The sequence below is a fragment of the Amaranthus tricolor genome, chromosome 17, assembly GCF_026212465.1.
Source record: "Amaranthus tricolor cultivar Red isolate AtriRed21 chromosome 17, ASM2621246v1, whole genome shotgun sequence".
Taxonomy (NCBI): Eukaryota; Viridiplantae; Streptophyta; class Magnoliopsida; order Caryophyllales; family Amaranthaceae; genus Amaranthus; species Amaranthus tricolor.
In genome coordinates this window covers 14,934,742-14,951,098 of record NC_080063.1, presented here as the reverse complement: position 1 = coordinate 14,951,098, position 16,357 = coordinate 14,934,742, and the positions used below count along the sequence as shown (strand labels likewise).

The following is a 16,357-nucleotide window of genomic DNA, read 5'->3' as shown; positions in this document are numbered from 1 at the left end:
GCCCATGGGTGTGTTATTTTAAGCTAATGTGATCAATCTATCTAATCAATCTAGCTGCCAACGATCTAAGTTAATTGATTGGTTTTTCATTCTATTTCGTCCTATCTAAGTCAATCATGACAAGTTAACATGTAAATCCATCTACGTTGATATGTTTGATCATAGGTCTGGTTATTTCAACTTGATAAATCGATTATAATTAATTAATATATTTGATCATATCATGTTAATTATTTCTATTTGATAAATCAACTCGTGAATTATTCTAACGATTATCTTTTTGGGTGTAATTTATAGACTTTTCAATTTCAATATAGAATTATATAAATACCAATAACATTATAACATTGTTTTTTTTTTTTGGCAAATAAAATAATAGTTGCATAATTAGAAGTATATATATATATATATATTTTAGAAATAAGAAAGAAAGAGGTTTATTTATTAAAATTAAGAAGTTTATTTAGAAACCATTAAATCAATGAATTACTCATATTTTAAAAAAAAATTTAGTTGTAAAAAAAAAAAAAAAAACACATAAGATTATCCCATTGGTGCACAACCTCAATACATGGATTGTCAACTTGGCAAAAGGCATGATAAATCATAACCCTTCATTTTGAAATCAATTAATCTAAACCATTGATTAAACATACTCTAATATATTTAAAAAAAAAAAAAAAAAAAACTAATATGAACCGTTAGATCAAGGGATCTAATCTAAACCGTTGATAAGCCCAAACCCTAACAAACCCTAAACTTCGATTCCATTAAAAACAAACCCAAAAACAAAACCCAAAAACAAAGAAAGCAAGCAGCCAAGCCTCACGCGAAATAGCGAACTCGCGAACTGCTCCTCGCCTCCTCCCAGCTTGCCTCGCCGGCTCGCCGCCCTGCTTTCAACCCACGTCGACGTCGTACCCCCAGTTCTAGATTTTTTGTTTGTTCTTGTTCTTCATTCTTCATTTGATTTTATTTGCGTTCTTGTGAATTTTTTTGACTTTCATTTAGTTCTTCGTTCTTCATTCTTGTCTTGTTTTTGTGCTTTCTTTCTGGCTTTCATTCTTCGTTTTTGTTTTAATTTAGTTCTTCATTCTTCATTCTTGTTCTTGTTACTTTTTATTAGCGTTTTTGTGCTTTTTTTTTTTAGTATCATTCGGTTTTATTTTGGTTACTTTTTATTTTGATTTTTGATTTCTTATTCTTGTTTTCATACTTGGTTTCATGTTCTTGTTTTTGTTATTGATTTCAGTTTTTGATTTTGATGGAGATTTCATTTTATTCAGATTTTGTTGTTAGGGTTTTGTTTCTTCGGACGGAGCTGCAGTTTTCCACTCATTTCACTGTAAGATTCAAATTTTATAATTGTTTTCATTCAAGTATTGATTTTCTATCCTGTTTTTTTTTTCCTACAATTTTGTGTCATTTTCGGATAATTTCATTGTTAAATGCTGCATTTTCGGATAATTTTCTATCCTGAGTTGATTGATTTTGTGTTGATTATATGGTTATAATTGGAATTGAAATTTTATTTTTTTAATTAATTGTTTGCAAGTTTTGATCTTGATTGAGTTTTATTATTATTTTTGTTGTTTTGAATTTCATTCATTAAGCTGTTGGACATGTCATAGGTGGTTGTAGCGTGCTTTACGTGGAAATTGTGATTGGGTTTATCATCATTTTGGGATTTAAGTGTGTCATCTGTATAATTGTTGTAATTAGTTTGTTTGCTTTGGAGATATCTGTATAATTGTATAATTGTTGGGATTTAAGCGTGCTTTGCTTTTGACCGAATGTAAATGTGGTCAGAAACCTGTTTTACCGACTTGTTACCGACCGATACCGAACCCGTTTTTGACCGAATACAAGTGACCAGATACCGACCGCTACCGAACCCGAATGGTGACCGAAACCGTTTCCGACCTGTTTTACACATACCGAAACCGACCGGTACCGAACCTGTTTTAAACCGAAAACCATTTTCGACCTGTTTTTATCATACCGTGATCGACCGATACCGAACCTGTTTTCAGACCGAAACCTGTTTTCGACCCGCTTAATACCCGTTTTTAACCGACCGTTTTTGACCGAATCTATATTGTACCGAACCTGTATTATACCGAACCTGGAACCTGTTTTGTACCGAACCTGTTTTGGACCGAACTTATCTACATAATTCTTCTAAGTTGTCAAAATATAATAAAATTTTATATAAAATAATTAAATTAAACTTAATTATATTATTTCTATATGATAAAAATTAAATTAAATATAAATTTTTATAAAATAAATATATAAATTATAAGTTAATATATATTAACTCAGTAATTTAGTAAAGCCTTTTTCTTTTCTAAAAAATTAAGTATAAATTTTACAAAACTCAGAAATTGCAAAATTGCATAAACATTGTTCATACTTTGCAACCAATATAAGTACCAAGTTCAGGTTAATTTGCTGACTAATTAATACTGTATTAAAATCAACATATAACAATATAAACCAATACAAAATATTAACCTATGAAATTGATAAACCACTTTCATTTCATTTAATAGTTTAGACGAAATTTAAAATAGATCCATTACATTTTTTTCCCTACCAATAATATAAACATCAATAATCCTAACTACACAAAAAGTCTTTTCCAAATTTTAGTTATGCATAAGAAATTGCAAAAGTATAACTCATTTCATCACTTTTCTTTAATTTTCTCAGAAGTATAACTCATTTCATCACTTTCATCTTCTTCCTCCTCTTCCATCACCACCTTAGATCTCCTGCTCCTAGTCCTCAATGCGACACCGCCTTTCAATAATCTGTAAGGAACTGCTCCACCAAACTTAGTGTACCTTAAGATCATATAAAAGTAACAACTTTCAGATACTGAGTATTATGATTAAGAGCATGAGATGGAAAAACGACAGAAAGTTATAATAAATAAAATAAAAAAATATAAATTAATTATAAAATATAAATTGGGCGCTCAGATATGATAATTTGGTAAAAAACCCAATTACAAGAAAAAAATCTTCATAGAGCACTACACTTACCTGAAGCATTATCATCATGATCAGTGTTATTTTCCTCAATAACACTTAATATCTCCTTCGCATTTTCCTCGGGTTCAAACCCAAATAGCCAATTTCGCGTTGTCACCAAAATTTCAACATTTTTTGGTAACAAAGAAGATCTCAATTTGTTAAGGATCCGACCACCAACACTAAAAGCAGATTCAGATGCAACAGAAGTAATTGGAATGGCTAGAATATCTCTAGCCATTAGTGCGAGTGTTGGATAAGAGGTAGACTGTCCCTTCCAATATTCAAGAACATCAAAACCATCATAATCAACAACAAGAGACATGGCCAAATAAGAGTCCACATCACCTCTCGCCGTCCTAGATGCAGAAATACGAGGAAAATCATGACGTAACTTGCGCATTTGGAACGGATGAGGAGGACCAAGGTTTGACGGAGAGGGTGCAACAGGAGCAGATTGAGTGGTATTCATATAACATTCATATAAAGCAACAAACGCAGCAAGCACATCATTTACCTTTTGTTCAACCGCAGTAGGTACATACAGCATAGAATAATAATCACTAAGGAAAGTCATCTTAAAACGTGGATCAAGTAAAAAGGCAAAAGACAGAACCATAGAATGATCGGACCAATATTTATCAAACATTTCCCACATAGGAGCAGCCATCTTTCTCACAGCATCACTAGGATCTTGGTGGGAATCAGTCAAAATCTTTTCAATACATATTATGCAAGAAAGGTACAAATTTGCAGTGGGATATTTTGAACCAGAAAAAAGCTTGGTAATCTCATAGAATGGCTCAAGAAAATCACAAATATCTTGTAGTGTATCCCACTCATTCTCAGAAATAATATCAACATCAATATCCCTTTCACGAACAAGATATAAATCAATAGCATCCTTTACCTCAAGAGCCCTATGAATCATGTCATAAGTAGAGTTCCATCTAGTGGAAACATCCAAAACTAATTTACCCTTTGATTGCAAACCTTTATCAATTTTAGCTTTCTCAAAATTTGTAAGTCGAAAATCAGAAGAATCAACATATATAACAACCGCACGTAACTTAGTCACGGAATTATCAACAAGTTTCAAACCCTTTTTAACAATAAGGTTCAAAATATGAGCACAACACCTTATATGAAAATACTTGCCATCTAAAGGGAGAGGAGAAGAGGAGTGCAAATCACGTTTTAGTTTTTCAACCATCCTATTATTAGAGGAAGCATTATCAAGTGTGATTGAAAAAACTTTTCTACCTATATTCCTGTCATTCAACAAACCTTTCACAAACATGAATATAGATTCACCATCGTGGGGTGGAGGAAAACGGCGAAAATTTAACAAAAGGGAATGCAATTTATAATCATCATCGATGAAATGGGCAGTAAGGGCAAAATATGAACGCGAAGTACATGCTGTCCATCCATCACAAGTTAAGCATATACGACTCTTACAAGATTGCATATTGTCAAATACTAGTTTTTTGTACTTTTCATGTTCACCCATTACGCATTTAGTTATCGTATATCTAGACACATCTTTGACATTAGGATTTAACCAACGATGCAATTCTCTAGTTTTAATATGCTCTACCATACTCAAACAATATCCATGATATAATATAGAATCAGCAAACTTAAGCACGTAAGTATCATGATCATACACAACATTAGCGTTTGGGTTATTTTTTATGAACTCTTTATAACCTTTACAGCCCTCAGTATGACGTTTATAATTAGTTGTACCTGCACTACCTGGTGCTACCGCCTCATAATCGCAGTATTTACACTTTATCGTCCGTACGTCATTGGGGTACGATACATGGTACTGATCCCAAACCGGTGACGTAATTTTTTTATGTTTAACAACTCTTCTTTGTTCGGGGACAGCCACAGCAGGGTCAGCCATACCTTAAAAAAAAAAAAAAATTAGAGCGCAAAAAACGACTTTAAAAACATCAAGAAGATAAACAGTACATTTGAACATGAACATTCATCATACAAAATACCTGATTTTATTTGCCAACATGAACATGAATCTAGCAACTGATTTAGCAAATTAACCCAAACATTCATCATACGAACAAAAAAATAGAAAACAACCCACCTATGACATATCTCCAAAGCAAAGCACGCTTAAATCCAATTTTAGAGGGTATTTGCCTAGAGTAAACTTGGATAAAACCCGATGACCTACTATAATAGTTAATTTGCCAAAAAACGTAAACCAAAAATTAATTTAAAATTAGAAAAAAAAATTGAAAATTTACTTAAAAAATTCTAAATAATAAAAAAATCATAAATTTTTTAAAAACTTTTTTTAACATTTTTTTCGACATTTTATTTTAATTTATCTTTTTTAAAAAAATAAAACTTGTTATAGCAAGTCATACAATTGTCGGGTTTACTCTAAGAAAAAACCCCTTAATGTTGGGATTATTCATGCTTAATCAATAGGTGGGAGTATTATAGGAAAATCATGAATAGGTTGGATTATTTTAGGTAATTTTTTCTAATTTTTATGATGCGTATTTAGAGGTATTGAGGCTCACAAATTGCTATAGAAAGGGTGCAAAAAGGTAAATGGGAAGACCAAAAGAGAAAGGAGGGAGTACTTTTTGAAGAAAAGCGTTAATAGATGAAGCTCATAAAACACAAGCATACAAGCTAGAAATTGGACATTTATAATCTCGTACCAAATCAACTATATACCTTATCATAATTAAGAGTAGAAGAAAAATTCTATTATTTAAGCACTCAATAGTCAGGTGTTCACTCTGAAAATGACATTTAGCAAGAAATAACAATATAAAATAGAAATTGTAATCCTTTGTACCCGACCCATCAAGAGTGACCAAAATAAACAAGTTCAAGAAAGTATATCCTTCACTTTAGAAGACTTCATCTAAAACTCTTGCTTTCATATTAGAATTCAGATACAGGTTTTGAACTCAACAGGTGTTCACGGTCCAATTAGATAAAGCCAAAAAGGGAAATTTTGGTTCTTAGAATACGATATCAGTTAAGAAATTTTCTGAAAAAACAAGGTTTTCAGGAAGTTATGTACTTTCAACTATTAGACGGAGGAGCAAAGGCAAACAAAGCAATCAAAATTGAACCTGTTTAAAAATATGTGCCCAGATATCAACACAGATCGAACTTGAGCGTGCGGCACAGCACCCAACATTTCTACCCTATCTTGAAGAGAATATTTTTCTCGCATCTCTTCTACCCGTACTCTTTTAGCACCATCACCTCCAATGATGAAACGAACCTAAGATAACCGTTTAGTATCAAATTTTAATAGTGAAAGTCAAATAAAAAATTCATGATGAATGTTCCAAGAGACCCAGACCAAGAGAAAGGATCACATGAAAGATATATGAATTATATGGTAAAAACACTACTCCAATCCCAAAAAAAGAATAGAAATCCCATATCACTAACATTCGGATGTAGACGACAAACTTCAGGATTAAAAACCCCTTAATGTTGGGTTTACTCTAGGAAAAAACCCCTTAATGTTGGGATTATTGACAGAGAAATTTTAAGAATCATAAACATCTTAAAAAAATGAAATAATGTTATTATGCGAAATGCACACATTAAAAAATGTTATGAAAAATATCTACGAACTATAAGCATTAAAAAATATTAAATTTAAGGTGACTAAAGCTGATTATGTTTTACATCAAAAAAAAGCTAATTATATTATAAATTTAATATAATTAGAAATATTCTTTAGAAGAATAACAAATAAAACAACCTAAAATAAAAAACAGAAATATCAAATAAAAACGGCCTAAATGAAATATTTTACTATTCTTTTTCTTAATACTCTCTAACTCTTAACAACAAACAATAATCACAAAAAGTTTAAAATAAAATGAAATTGTCTCTCTTGTCGGACTGGAGCATTTCCGACCCGATCTCACCTCCTTCCCTGCCTAAATTACAAGGAAAGTACTCTTTATCATTGAAGAATTTGAGGTATAATATAAATTCGATATTCTGTTATAAATGCGGACTAATTTTTTGTATTTTTGTACTATTTTTGATGCGGTTTATTGCGTAGAATTGTAGAGTTGAATCCATTGAAAGATTATTAATTGAATTTTTCCTTGTATCATTTCTTTTGTTTGATGGTGTTTGTACTGGTTAACTGTTGCTAATGGGGTTTGATTAGTGTTATATTAATGCGCACTATGTGTTCGATGGTTTGTTTGTGAGAGGTTTTGGGTATATCAAGGCCTGAGAGTTGATGTTGAGGTTTTCCTAATTTATTGATCATCTTTGTTCTCGAGTTATTGCCAAGCCGAGGGTCTAATTGGCTGCAAACCTCCTTTGATAGGATCTGGTGTGCTGTCTTCTATCCCTGATTACAGTTCTATGAGCGGGATATACCGGGTATGATGATAATGATGTTTTTGAGGTGATAGTCACAAAAGTGTTGTTGTGAGAATGGCTATCTGGTTTTTCGTATCGTTGATGACCCATTGGCCTACTATGTAGGGATAGTTTATATTTCTAAAAAACCAGAGATCCATTCTCTGATTACAATTCCATTTTCTGTATTCATACTTAATAAATTAGCAGTCTAATCTGGACCTCGGGAATTTATTGGCGGTATTTTACTTTCAATGGACCTTTTGTAGGGTAACTACAGTCCATTTGCCCACTTGTTTCCAAAAAATGAGGCTTTTAATTAGTTAGTGTCATTTTAATCTATAATACTGTCTGACTAGAAGCTCTCTTATCTGAAAAAGGGACTTAATTTTCTACTATGTTAGCTCAAAGTTATTTTCTACTGAAAAGTTAATTCTTTAGTTAGTTTTTATTTTTGGGTGTAATGGTTTCGTGAATGTGGATTGTAGAATGATGAGACTAAGACATAGGAGGTTATATTTTTCTAGCTTCATATGTTTAATTTAGTGCAACTCAGGCATTTGAATGTTTATCATTTTAGATGAAGTCCAATTTTTTAACACATTGTTAATCTTTTGATAAGCTGTGTCTCTGGAGAGACAAAAATGTTTCTCATTCCTTGCTTGTTTCGGTTGCAGATTGTTCAATGGAGGAAAAGAAAAAGCATAGAATATTGATGGTGTCTGACTTTTTCTACCCAAATTTTGGGGGAGTAGAAAGTCACATTTATTATCTATCCCAGTGTTTGCTTGAGCTTGGTCACAAGGTAAGCGAATCATACTTGTTCTATTGCTGTTTATAGCCTTGGTTTGTGAGACTTTATATTATGTTTTCTGGTGGAATTTTCGTAAAAGTATTAGCTGGAGCCTGGAAATATGGCTGGAAATTACCAAATTTTATTGTTGTAAAGAATTTTCTCTTCTGATACTGTGTGATGGATGTTTCTGAATTTAATTGGATGGTATCCTAATTGATTTCTGTATGATGAAGTCCCAATCTTTGTACTATTGCTGTAGTCTCTTGGATCAATTTTTTCGTTGACAACAGGCATGTTAGATTTTAAATTGAGTTGGTGCATAGGCTTTTGCTGATTTTGTGTCTGGCCTGTGAGATAACAGTTTTGATGGTTTTCGGAACATTTTATGGTTGTAGGTTGTAGTTTTGACGCACGCATATGGAAATCGCTCTGGGGTGAGATATATGACCAAAGGTCTGAAGGTTTATTATGTTCCATGGAAGCCTTTGTTCATGCAGAATGTGTTACCCACTTTCTCTGGGACACTTCCAATATTGAGAACAATTCTTGTGCGTGAGAAGATTTCGTTGGTCCATGGACACCAAGCCTTCTCAACTCTTTGCCATGAAGCTTTGATGCATGCACGTACTATGGGGTACAAAGTTGTTTTCACTGATCACTCTTTGTACGGTTTTGCTGATGTGGGTAGTATACACATGAACAAAGTCCTACAATTTACCTTAGCAGACGCTACTCAAGCTATCTGTGTCTCCCATACAAGCAAGGAAAACACAGTGCTAAGATCAGGTATTCATCCTGAAAAGGTTTATGTGATACCAAATGCTGTTGACACGGCTATGTTCAAGCATGCTCCTGAAAGGCTTTCATGTGATCAAATTGTCATAGTTGTGATTAGCAGACTGGTGTACCGAAAAGGTGCAGATTTGCTTGTTGAAATCATTCCTGAAGTTTGTCGTCTACATCCGAATGTTAGTGATATGGGATTTCTATTCTTTTTTTGGGATTGGAGTAGTGTTTTTACCATATAATTCATATATCTTTCATGTGATCCTTTCTCTTGGTCTGGGTCTCTTGGAACATTCATCATGAATTTTTTATTTGACTTTCACTATTAAAATTTGATACTAAACGGTTATCTTAGGTTCGTTTCATCATTGGAGGTGATGGTGCTAAAAGAGTACGGGTAGAAGAGATGCGAGAAAAATATTCTCTTCAAGATAGGGTAGAAATGTTGGGTGCTGTGCCGCACGCTCAAGTTCGATCTGTGTTGATATCTGGGCACATATTTTTAAACAGGTTCAATTTTGATTGCTTTGTTTGCCTTTGCTCCTCCGTCTAATAGTTGAAAGTACATAACTTCCTGAAAACCTTGTTTTTTCAGAAAATTTCTTAACTGATATCGTATTCTAAGAACCAAAATTTCCCTTTTTGGCTTTATCTAATTGGACCGTGAACACCTGTTGAGTTCAAAACCTGTATCTGAATTCTAATATGAAAGCAAGAGTTTTAGATGAAGTCTTCTAAAGTGAAGGATATACTTTCTTGAACTTGTTTATTTTGGTCACTCTTGATGGGTCGGGTACAAAGGATTACAATTTCTATTTTATATTGTTATTTCTTGCTAAATGTCATTTTCAGAGTGAACACCTGACTATTGAGTGCTTAAATAATAGAATTTTTCTTCTACTCTTAATTATGATAAGGTATATAGTTGATTTGGTACGAGATTATAAATGTCCAATTTCTAGCTTGTATGCTTGTGTTTTATGAGCTTCATCTATTAACGCTTTTCTTCAAAAAGTACTCCCTCCTTTCTCTTTTGGTCTTCCCATTTACCTTTTTGCACCCTTTCTATAGCAATTTGTGAGCCTCAATACCTCTAAATACGCATCATAAAAATTAGAAAAAATTACCTAAAATAATCCAACCTATTCATGATTTTCCTATAATACTCCCACCTATTGATTAAGCATGAATAATCCCAACATTAAGGGGTTTTTTCTTAGAGTAAACCCGACAATTGTATGACTTGCTATAACAAGTTTTATTTTTTTAAAAAAGATAAATTAAAATAAAATGTCGAAAAAAATGTTAAAAAAAGTTTTTAAAAAATTTATGATTTTTTTATTATTTAGAATTTTTTAAGTAAATTTTCAATTTTTTTTTCTAATTTTAAATTAATTTTTGGTTTACGTTTTTTGGCAAATTAACTATTATAGTAGGTCATCGGGTTTTATCCAAGTTTACTCTAGGCAAATACCCTCTAAAATTGGGATTATTCATGGTTAATTAATTGGTGGGATTATTATAGGAAAATCATTAAAATGTTGAAATATTTTAGGTAATTTTTCCTAAAAATTATATAAAGGGTATAGTAAAAACCTATACATGAAGACGAACCTAAGAAGATTGCACATGGATATATTTTATCTTTCAAATTTTTAAATATCGTTCCAAACCCTTATTTAAATTTCTTCCTTTCTTGAAGTGGAATATTTTAGAAGGGAAGAAGATTAGAGAACAAAGGGAGTGTATTTTAATGAGACACCTTTATGTTTCATATTGTTCATAGGTCATGTTTATGCTAGGATCCTTATGAGATAGTATAAGCCTTTATGGAGTTATCTTTTCTTTTCTCATCAGTAGTTGTCTTGGCCTTCTATGTCTTTGAATCTATCTTGCCTGAGAATTCTTCGCTATCTAATTTTTGGATTCTGGACAGCTCTTTAACAGAAGCATTTTGCATAGCAATATTGGAAGCAGCTAGTTGTGGATTATTGACAGTCAGTACTCGTGTAGGAGGTGTGCCTGAGGCAAGTGTTTTGAGTCTATCCGTACACTTGTATTTCTCATCATTGGCATTCAATTTCATCAACCAGCATGTATTGATGAAACCTAAACATGGGCATTCTAGAGATATGTATAAGTCGAGTGCTAGGAAAGATTTGCTTACTGGGGCAAAGTTTCACATTTTTATTTAATAGGTTTTGCCAGATGGCATGGTCGTACTTGCAGAACCAGACCCCAGAGCTATGGTGCTAGCTGTTGGAAAGGCGATAACCATGCTTCCCAACATTGACCCACAAGCTATGCACCTTCGAGTTAGTAAATTTTTTTATATATATTTGCTTTTCTCCCCGCTCTTTCTTCTCTCCTGATGTCACTATGTACTGCTGCTGATAGGTGAAAGGACTATATAGTTGGCATGATGTTGCTAAGAGGACTGAGAGAGTCTATGAGCGAGCTCTTAAGTGTGCTGATCAGAATCTTCTTGAACGCCTATCCAGGTAATGTTTGATTAATGCATGCTTAGCTTCTATCAAGTTTTATGAGAGCAAACATTGTGGTACATGGAGTAAAAACAAGGCCGCAAATCATCGGCCGCGTTGTTAAGTTTTTAAAAATAAACAAATTGATATTTCCTGCATTGTAAAAGTGTAAAAAACCTCGTTTTGGGCCTTATCAACGGATATCTTATGGTTTTGACCGATACGTAGGCGCTACGGTAACATCACTCCCGTTACCACATCACTGTTCCATTACCGCGATCGCTATCGTTACAGCATTTTAACACTATGGCTTGGTATCCCTTATGCCATCAATATGGAGTCCATTTCAAATAGAATAGATGGCAAGTCTTTTGTATGAAGCAAAATGCTCTCCTCTTGATTGTATTTTGAAATTTGCTTCCGTGATGCATCAACGCGGTAGTCACACATATCTGACAATGAAATATATTGGTCTCGCTTTGTTGCCTTTTGAGCAATTCAAACTCTTGTAGGTACCTTGCTTGTGGTGCATGGGCGGGCAAGCTTTTCTGCTTGGTTATGATTATCAATTACGTTTTCTGGTGTCTGTTAAAACTATGGCAGGTACTCTAGTCCGACCTCCAACCTTGTTATCTTTCGTAAACTTACGTTTCCTTGTGTCACTTGAATTCATTTTTCGATTTTCTTCATTTATAGCCTGAGGAGGATATTGATGAGGCTCCGGATGTTCAATTACTCGATCAACGAGAATTGAGATCTGAGGATTCTATAGGCTGTGAAAATATTAGATGACACAGTACATATCTGCATTCTGTACTTCGCAGACACAGTATGTAAACTGTACAGCCAGCAGATTGTACATGGATTCCCAAACATTACACATGCAGTTGTATTGCTGCATTTTTTTTGTATGTATCTCTTATTACTGTAACGAACTATATTATTGATGAAATTGAAGTTTCTTTGGTTTCGGATTTTGATGGAATATGGCAAAATTGGTGTGTGTATGGTTCACGTCACAGGGCAACACTTTTAGGGCAACACTTTTGAGTAATAATAATACTTTCTTTGTTTTCATTAGTTTTTTTTATTTATTTTTTGCAGATTTCAATACAAATTTAAAAGTCAAATAATTTAATTGTGAGTTTTTGAAAATTTTACAAAATTTAATATTTAAAAAGTATATATATATTGAGACGAATCTATTAAATTCTCATGAATGTTTTTTCATATAGATTGATGAGAAATAATAGTTAAAATTTAACGCAAAAATTCTTAAATTCTATTTGAGAATAATATATGAAAACGGAGTGAGTAATAAATAGGGAGTGAAAAAAAGTAAATATTGATTATCTTTTATGGATTTTGATTTTGATTCATCATCATCCTACTCAGTATATTTCGCTCGTAGAAAAACTATGAATATGGTCTGGAAAGGGAAGAACGGCGGTAACTAATACCCATAAAGGAGAGCGCGACCAAAGAAGTCCCCCGACTCGAGAAAGATAAAGAGACGTATCTACGGGCAAAAATAAATTAAGGATTTTGATTTTGATTGACTATGGTAAAATTGTCGTGTGCAATCATCAGAAAAACCATTCACCCACTCATGGGGCCAAAACTTATTATGTGAAGGTTTTTTATAACGGTTTTTGACAAACCATAGGTGAGCTCCATGCATCAACCAAATTTGAGTTTAATATATTGTTAATTATTCAAATAATAATAATTAATATGTATCACATTAAATTTTTTATTTCTTCCCTATATAAATAGATATTCATATTGCAAAATTTCATATAAAAAATAATTAAGGTGAGATATAGTAAATAGTGAGTGAAAAAAATAAATTTTGACAATTTTTTTGATCATGAGGGAAATAATAGTGGTTTTTTCAACTATAAGTAAATGTTGCATTTACACTTTACACTAGTGTGCCTCTAGCTAGAAATTTAAATTTAGAGAGCTAAATAGTCATTTCCTAGTAAATTATAATACAAAAATTAGCTAAAATTCAAAGTTTGTTTTTAATTGAGAAAATTTTTATCCTAATCTAAAACAAAAGATGTTAAAATATTAGTTCGGAGAAATTATAATAAAATATAAAATTTATCACAAATTATCAAATGAGATGGTCTCACGGTGATATCATCTCTAATTCTCTATTAAATTAACCAAATGTACATTTACAGTCTTAAAATGATCACTTATAACCTTAAATTGATCACTTATAATCGACCAATTATAATTCTTAAGTGATTACCTTTATATAGTATTAGAGTGATTAGTTATAATCTTGTGATCACTAACAATTTTAAATGATCACTTGCAATTTTAAAAATTGATCAATTAATTTATAATCTTAAAGTTATCGCTTATAATTTTTAAATGATCACTTACAATCTTAAAGTGATAAATTAAAAAACTCAGTTAATTATATGAATCCAGTCCATAGTGAGACAATTTCATATAAAACTTGTTAAAAATTAACAGTTTTTGTAAATGGCAAACCTTGTATCTTATTTTTACTGCTTTAACAATTAACATAATATCATGATTTTTAGTTAATTTTTAAATAATATTATATTATATTATATTTAGAAAGGAGTGAAGTTAAAGTACAATACAGAAATTAATATTGAATTGAAGGGTTTTGTTCTCATAATGATTAATGAGTTACGTTACTCGTTACTCCTAATTAGTAGGAATATTAAATATTATATATAATAACAAAATAAGTAAACTATTTATTATTAATTTACTTTTACTTGGTTATAAAAGAAGACATGCCAAAGGCTTCCAATAATTTAAAAAAACTCATTAATCATTACTCAACTACATCAAATTAACTTATTCAATTCAAAACGTTTAAACTTTCCATTTCCTCATTCTTAATTGAAAAAATTAATCATGAAAATTTAATTATGAAAAATTGATTATAAAAAATTAAATATGAGAAATTTATTAAATCTCTTCATTTTCTCTTCCATAATACACTATATAATCCAACCCTATAATCCACTCATAACCATCAAAATCAAATTCAAATCAAAATCTATCGAAAAATGGCTCTTACACAAAAATTCCTAGCCACAATATTATTAGCATTCACATTATTTTCATTTACGGGTGCAAAAACACGTCCTTTAATGATCGATTTTAGTCCGATCGAGTCACAAAGTTATATAAATCGTCTAAATTTAGACGAAAAATCGACTAATTGTTGGGATTCATTGCTTAAACTACAATCATGCTCAGGGGAATTGATCCAATTTTTCTACAATGGGGAGACATATTTGGGCTCAGATTGTTGCAATGCAATTATCATCATAGTCCAAGATTGTTGGCCCGTTTTATTGGGCTCATTGGGCTTATCTTCCGAAGAAATTGATGTTCTTAAAGGTTATTGTGATGCTGAGAAAATTAATCCAGGCCCGAACCCACCAAGCCCACCTATTGCTCTTGCCCCAACTAAAGTTGATATTATGGATTAGGAAAATATTTAACTTTATAGTTAAGTCAATAATAATAATAATAATAATAATAATAATAATAATAATAATAATGATAATAATGTTAAATGTACTACTCTCTATTTTATTTAATGTTTTCATGTGGCTAATTGAGCGAGATAGAGGATTATTTAGTTTTGCTTTATCTTGAAATGCTTTTTAGTAATGTTGGTGTTTTTGTTAGGTAATGATAGTCCTATTTGAATTATCAAATAATGAATAATAATATGAAATATAAACTTTAATTATATTTTTGTATTTATTGTATTTTAACTTTAATTATGTTTATATTTTTCGTGTTTATTTAATAAATGGTAATAACAATAATAATAATAAAAAAGGTGTGGGTGCCAGCTTGTTGCTCGACTTTTCACCAACTTTTTGTAAAGTCTCTTTCTATGAAATGAAATATCTTATTATAAAATAATAATAATAATAATAAATAATATTAATAATAATAATAATAATAATACCAATTGCACATAAATTCGACACTAATTACATACACAATTGATAGAGACGATCTTTAAAAAATAGTTATATGATTGGAACAAAAAAAAAAAAGTTTTTTAATCCACGGTATATGGTCAAAAATGAAGTAATTAAAGATATCATTAAAAATGTGAAAAAGTGGCCTAAGAACTTCATTTCAACCTCCCACTTGCAGTCATAACACCAACCAATACCAACTGTGGCTGCCAAAGTAAAGAAATATAAAGAATATAAGCATGCTTCAACATCACATTTAACCATCTAATTCCTTTTAATTTTATCCAAAACCTAATTTTAAATCTAAGATGCTAATCAACTTATAAAGTGTAATTATTACCATAATGGCCCCATTCTAGCAATTTAAACAGATTTAGGGGTTACTACATTTTATTATTGGAAAATTATATATAAGAAAATAATTTTGTGTTTCATTTGTACAATTTAATATTAATTTTTCTTTGAAAATAGAAGAATTTAATTATACTTTAATAGTTTAATATCTATTATTTCTTGGAAAGTTAAAATAATTATATAAAATATTTATTGTTTTTCAATTTCTATATTAGATTCTTTTAAAAAGTTAGAATTATTGATAATAAAGAGAATTTGTTAATTTTTATGTACAACCTTAATTTTAAGGGCCATAAATATCATTACGTAATTCAGCAATCTTAGTAAAGTTTTATATATATATATATATATATATATATATATATATATATATATATATATATATATATATATATAAAAGATTAATTAAAAAAATGAAAATTGATCATGCTTTTACATAAAAAGTGGTGAGAATTTCTAAAAGTAATATCAAAACTTTGATTTACACCATTAAAGTGAGTGCACATT

The 16,357-nt window shown here is 31.0% G+C and overlaps 2 protein-coding genes across 5 annotated transcripts; both read left to right on the top strand.

The window, feature by feature from the left end:
- The first annotated feature begins 783 nt into the window (after positions 1 to 783).
- Positions 784 to 12,473, top strand: LOC130804571 (phosphatidylinositol N-acetylglucosaminyltransferase subunit A). Of its 4 annotated transcripts, none has more exons than XM_057669040.1 (10): positions 784 to 940; positions 1,287 to 1,345; positions 8,108 to 8,235; positions 8,622 to 9,194; positions 9,368 to 9,522; positions 10,949 to 11,039; positions 11,211 to 11,327; positions 11,410 to 11,513; positions 12,008 to 12,098; positions 12,192 to 12,473. In XM_057669040.1, exons 3-10 carry the CDS (start codon positions 8,116 to 8,118, stop codon positions 12,285 to 12,287), a joined length of 1,347 nt encoding a protein of 448 aa, XP_057525023.1. In that variant the 5' UTR covers positions 784 to 940; positions 1,287 to 1,345; positions 8,108 to 8,115; the 3' UTR covers positions 12,288 to 12,473. The 4 variants fall into 4 exon arrangements, with proteins under 4 accessions (XP_057525023.1, XP_057525024.1, XP_057525025.1 ...); XM_057669041.1 differs by having other exon boundaries at positions 785 to 914; XM_057669042.1 differs by having other exon boundaries at positions 789 to 940; positions 1,300 to 1,345.
- A 2,087-nt stretch (positions 12,474 to 14,560) lies between these two features.
- Positions 14,561 to 14,989, top strand: LOC130803785 (egg cell-secreted protein 1.1-like). Its single transcript, XM_057667987.1, has one exon. The coding sequence runs from the start codon at positions 14,561 to 14,563 to the stop codon at positions 14,987 to 14,989; it is 429 nt and encodes a 142-aa protein (XP_057523970.1).
- Positions 14,990 to 16,357: the final 1,368 nt, after the last annotated feature.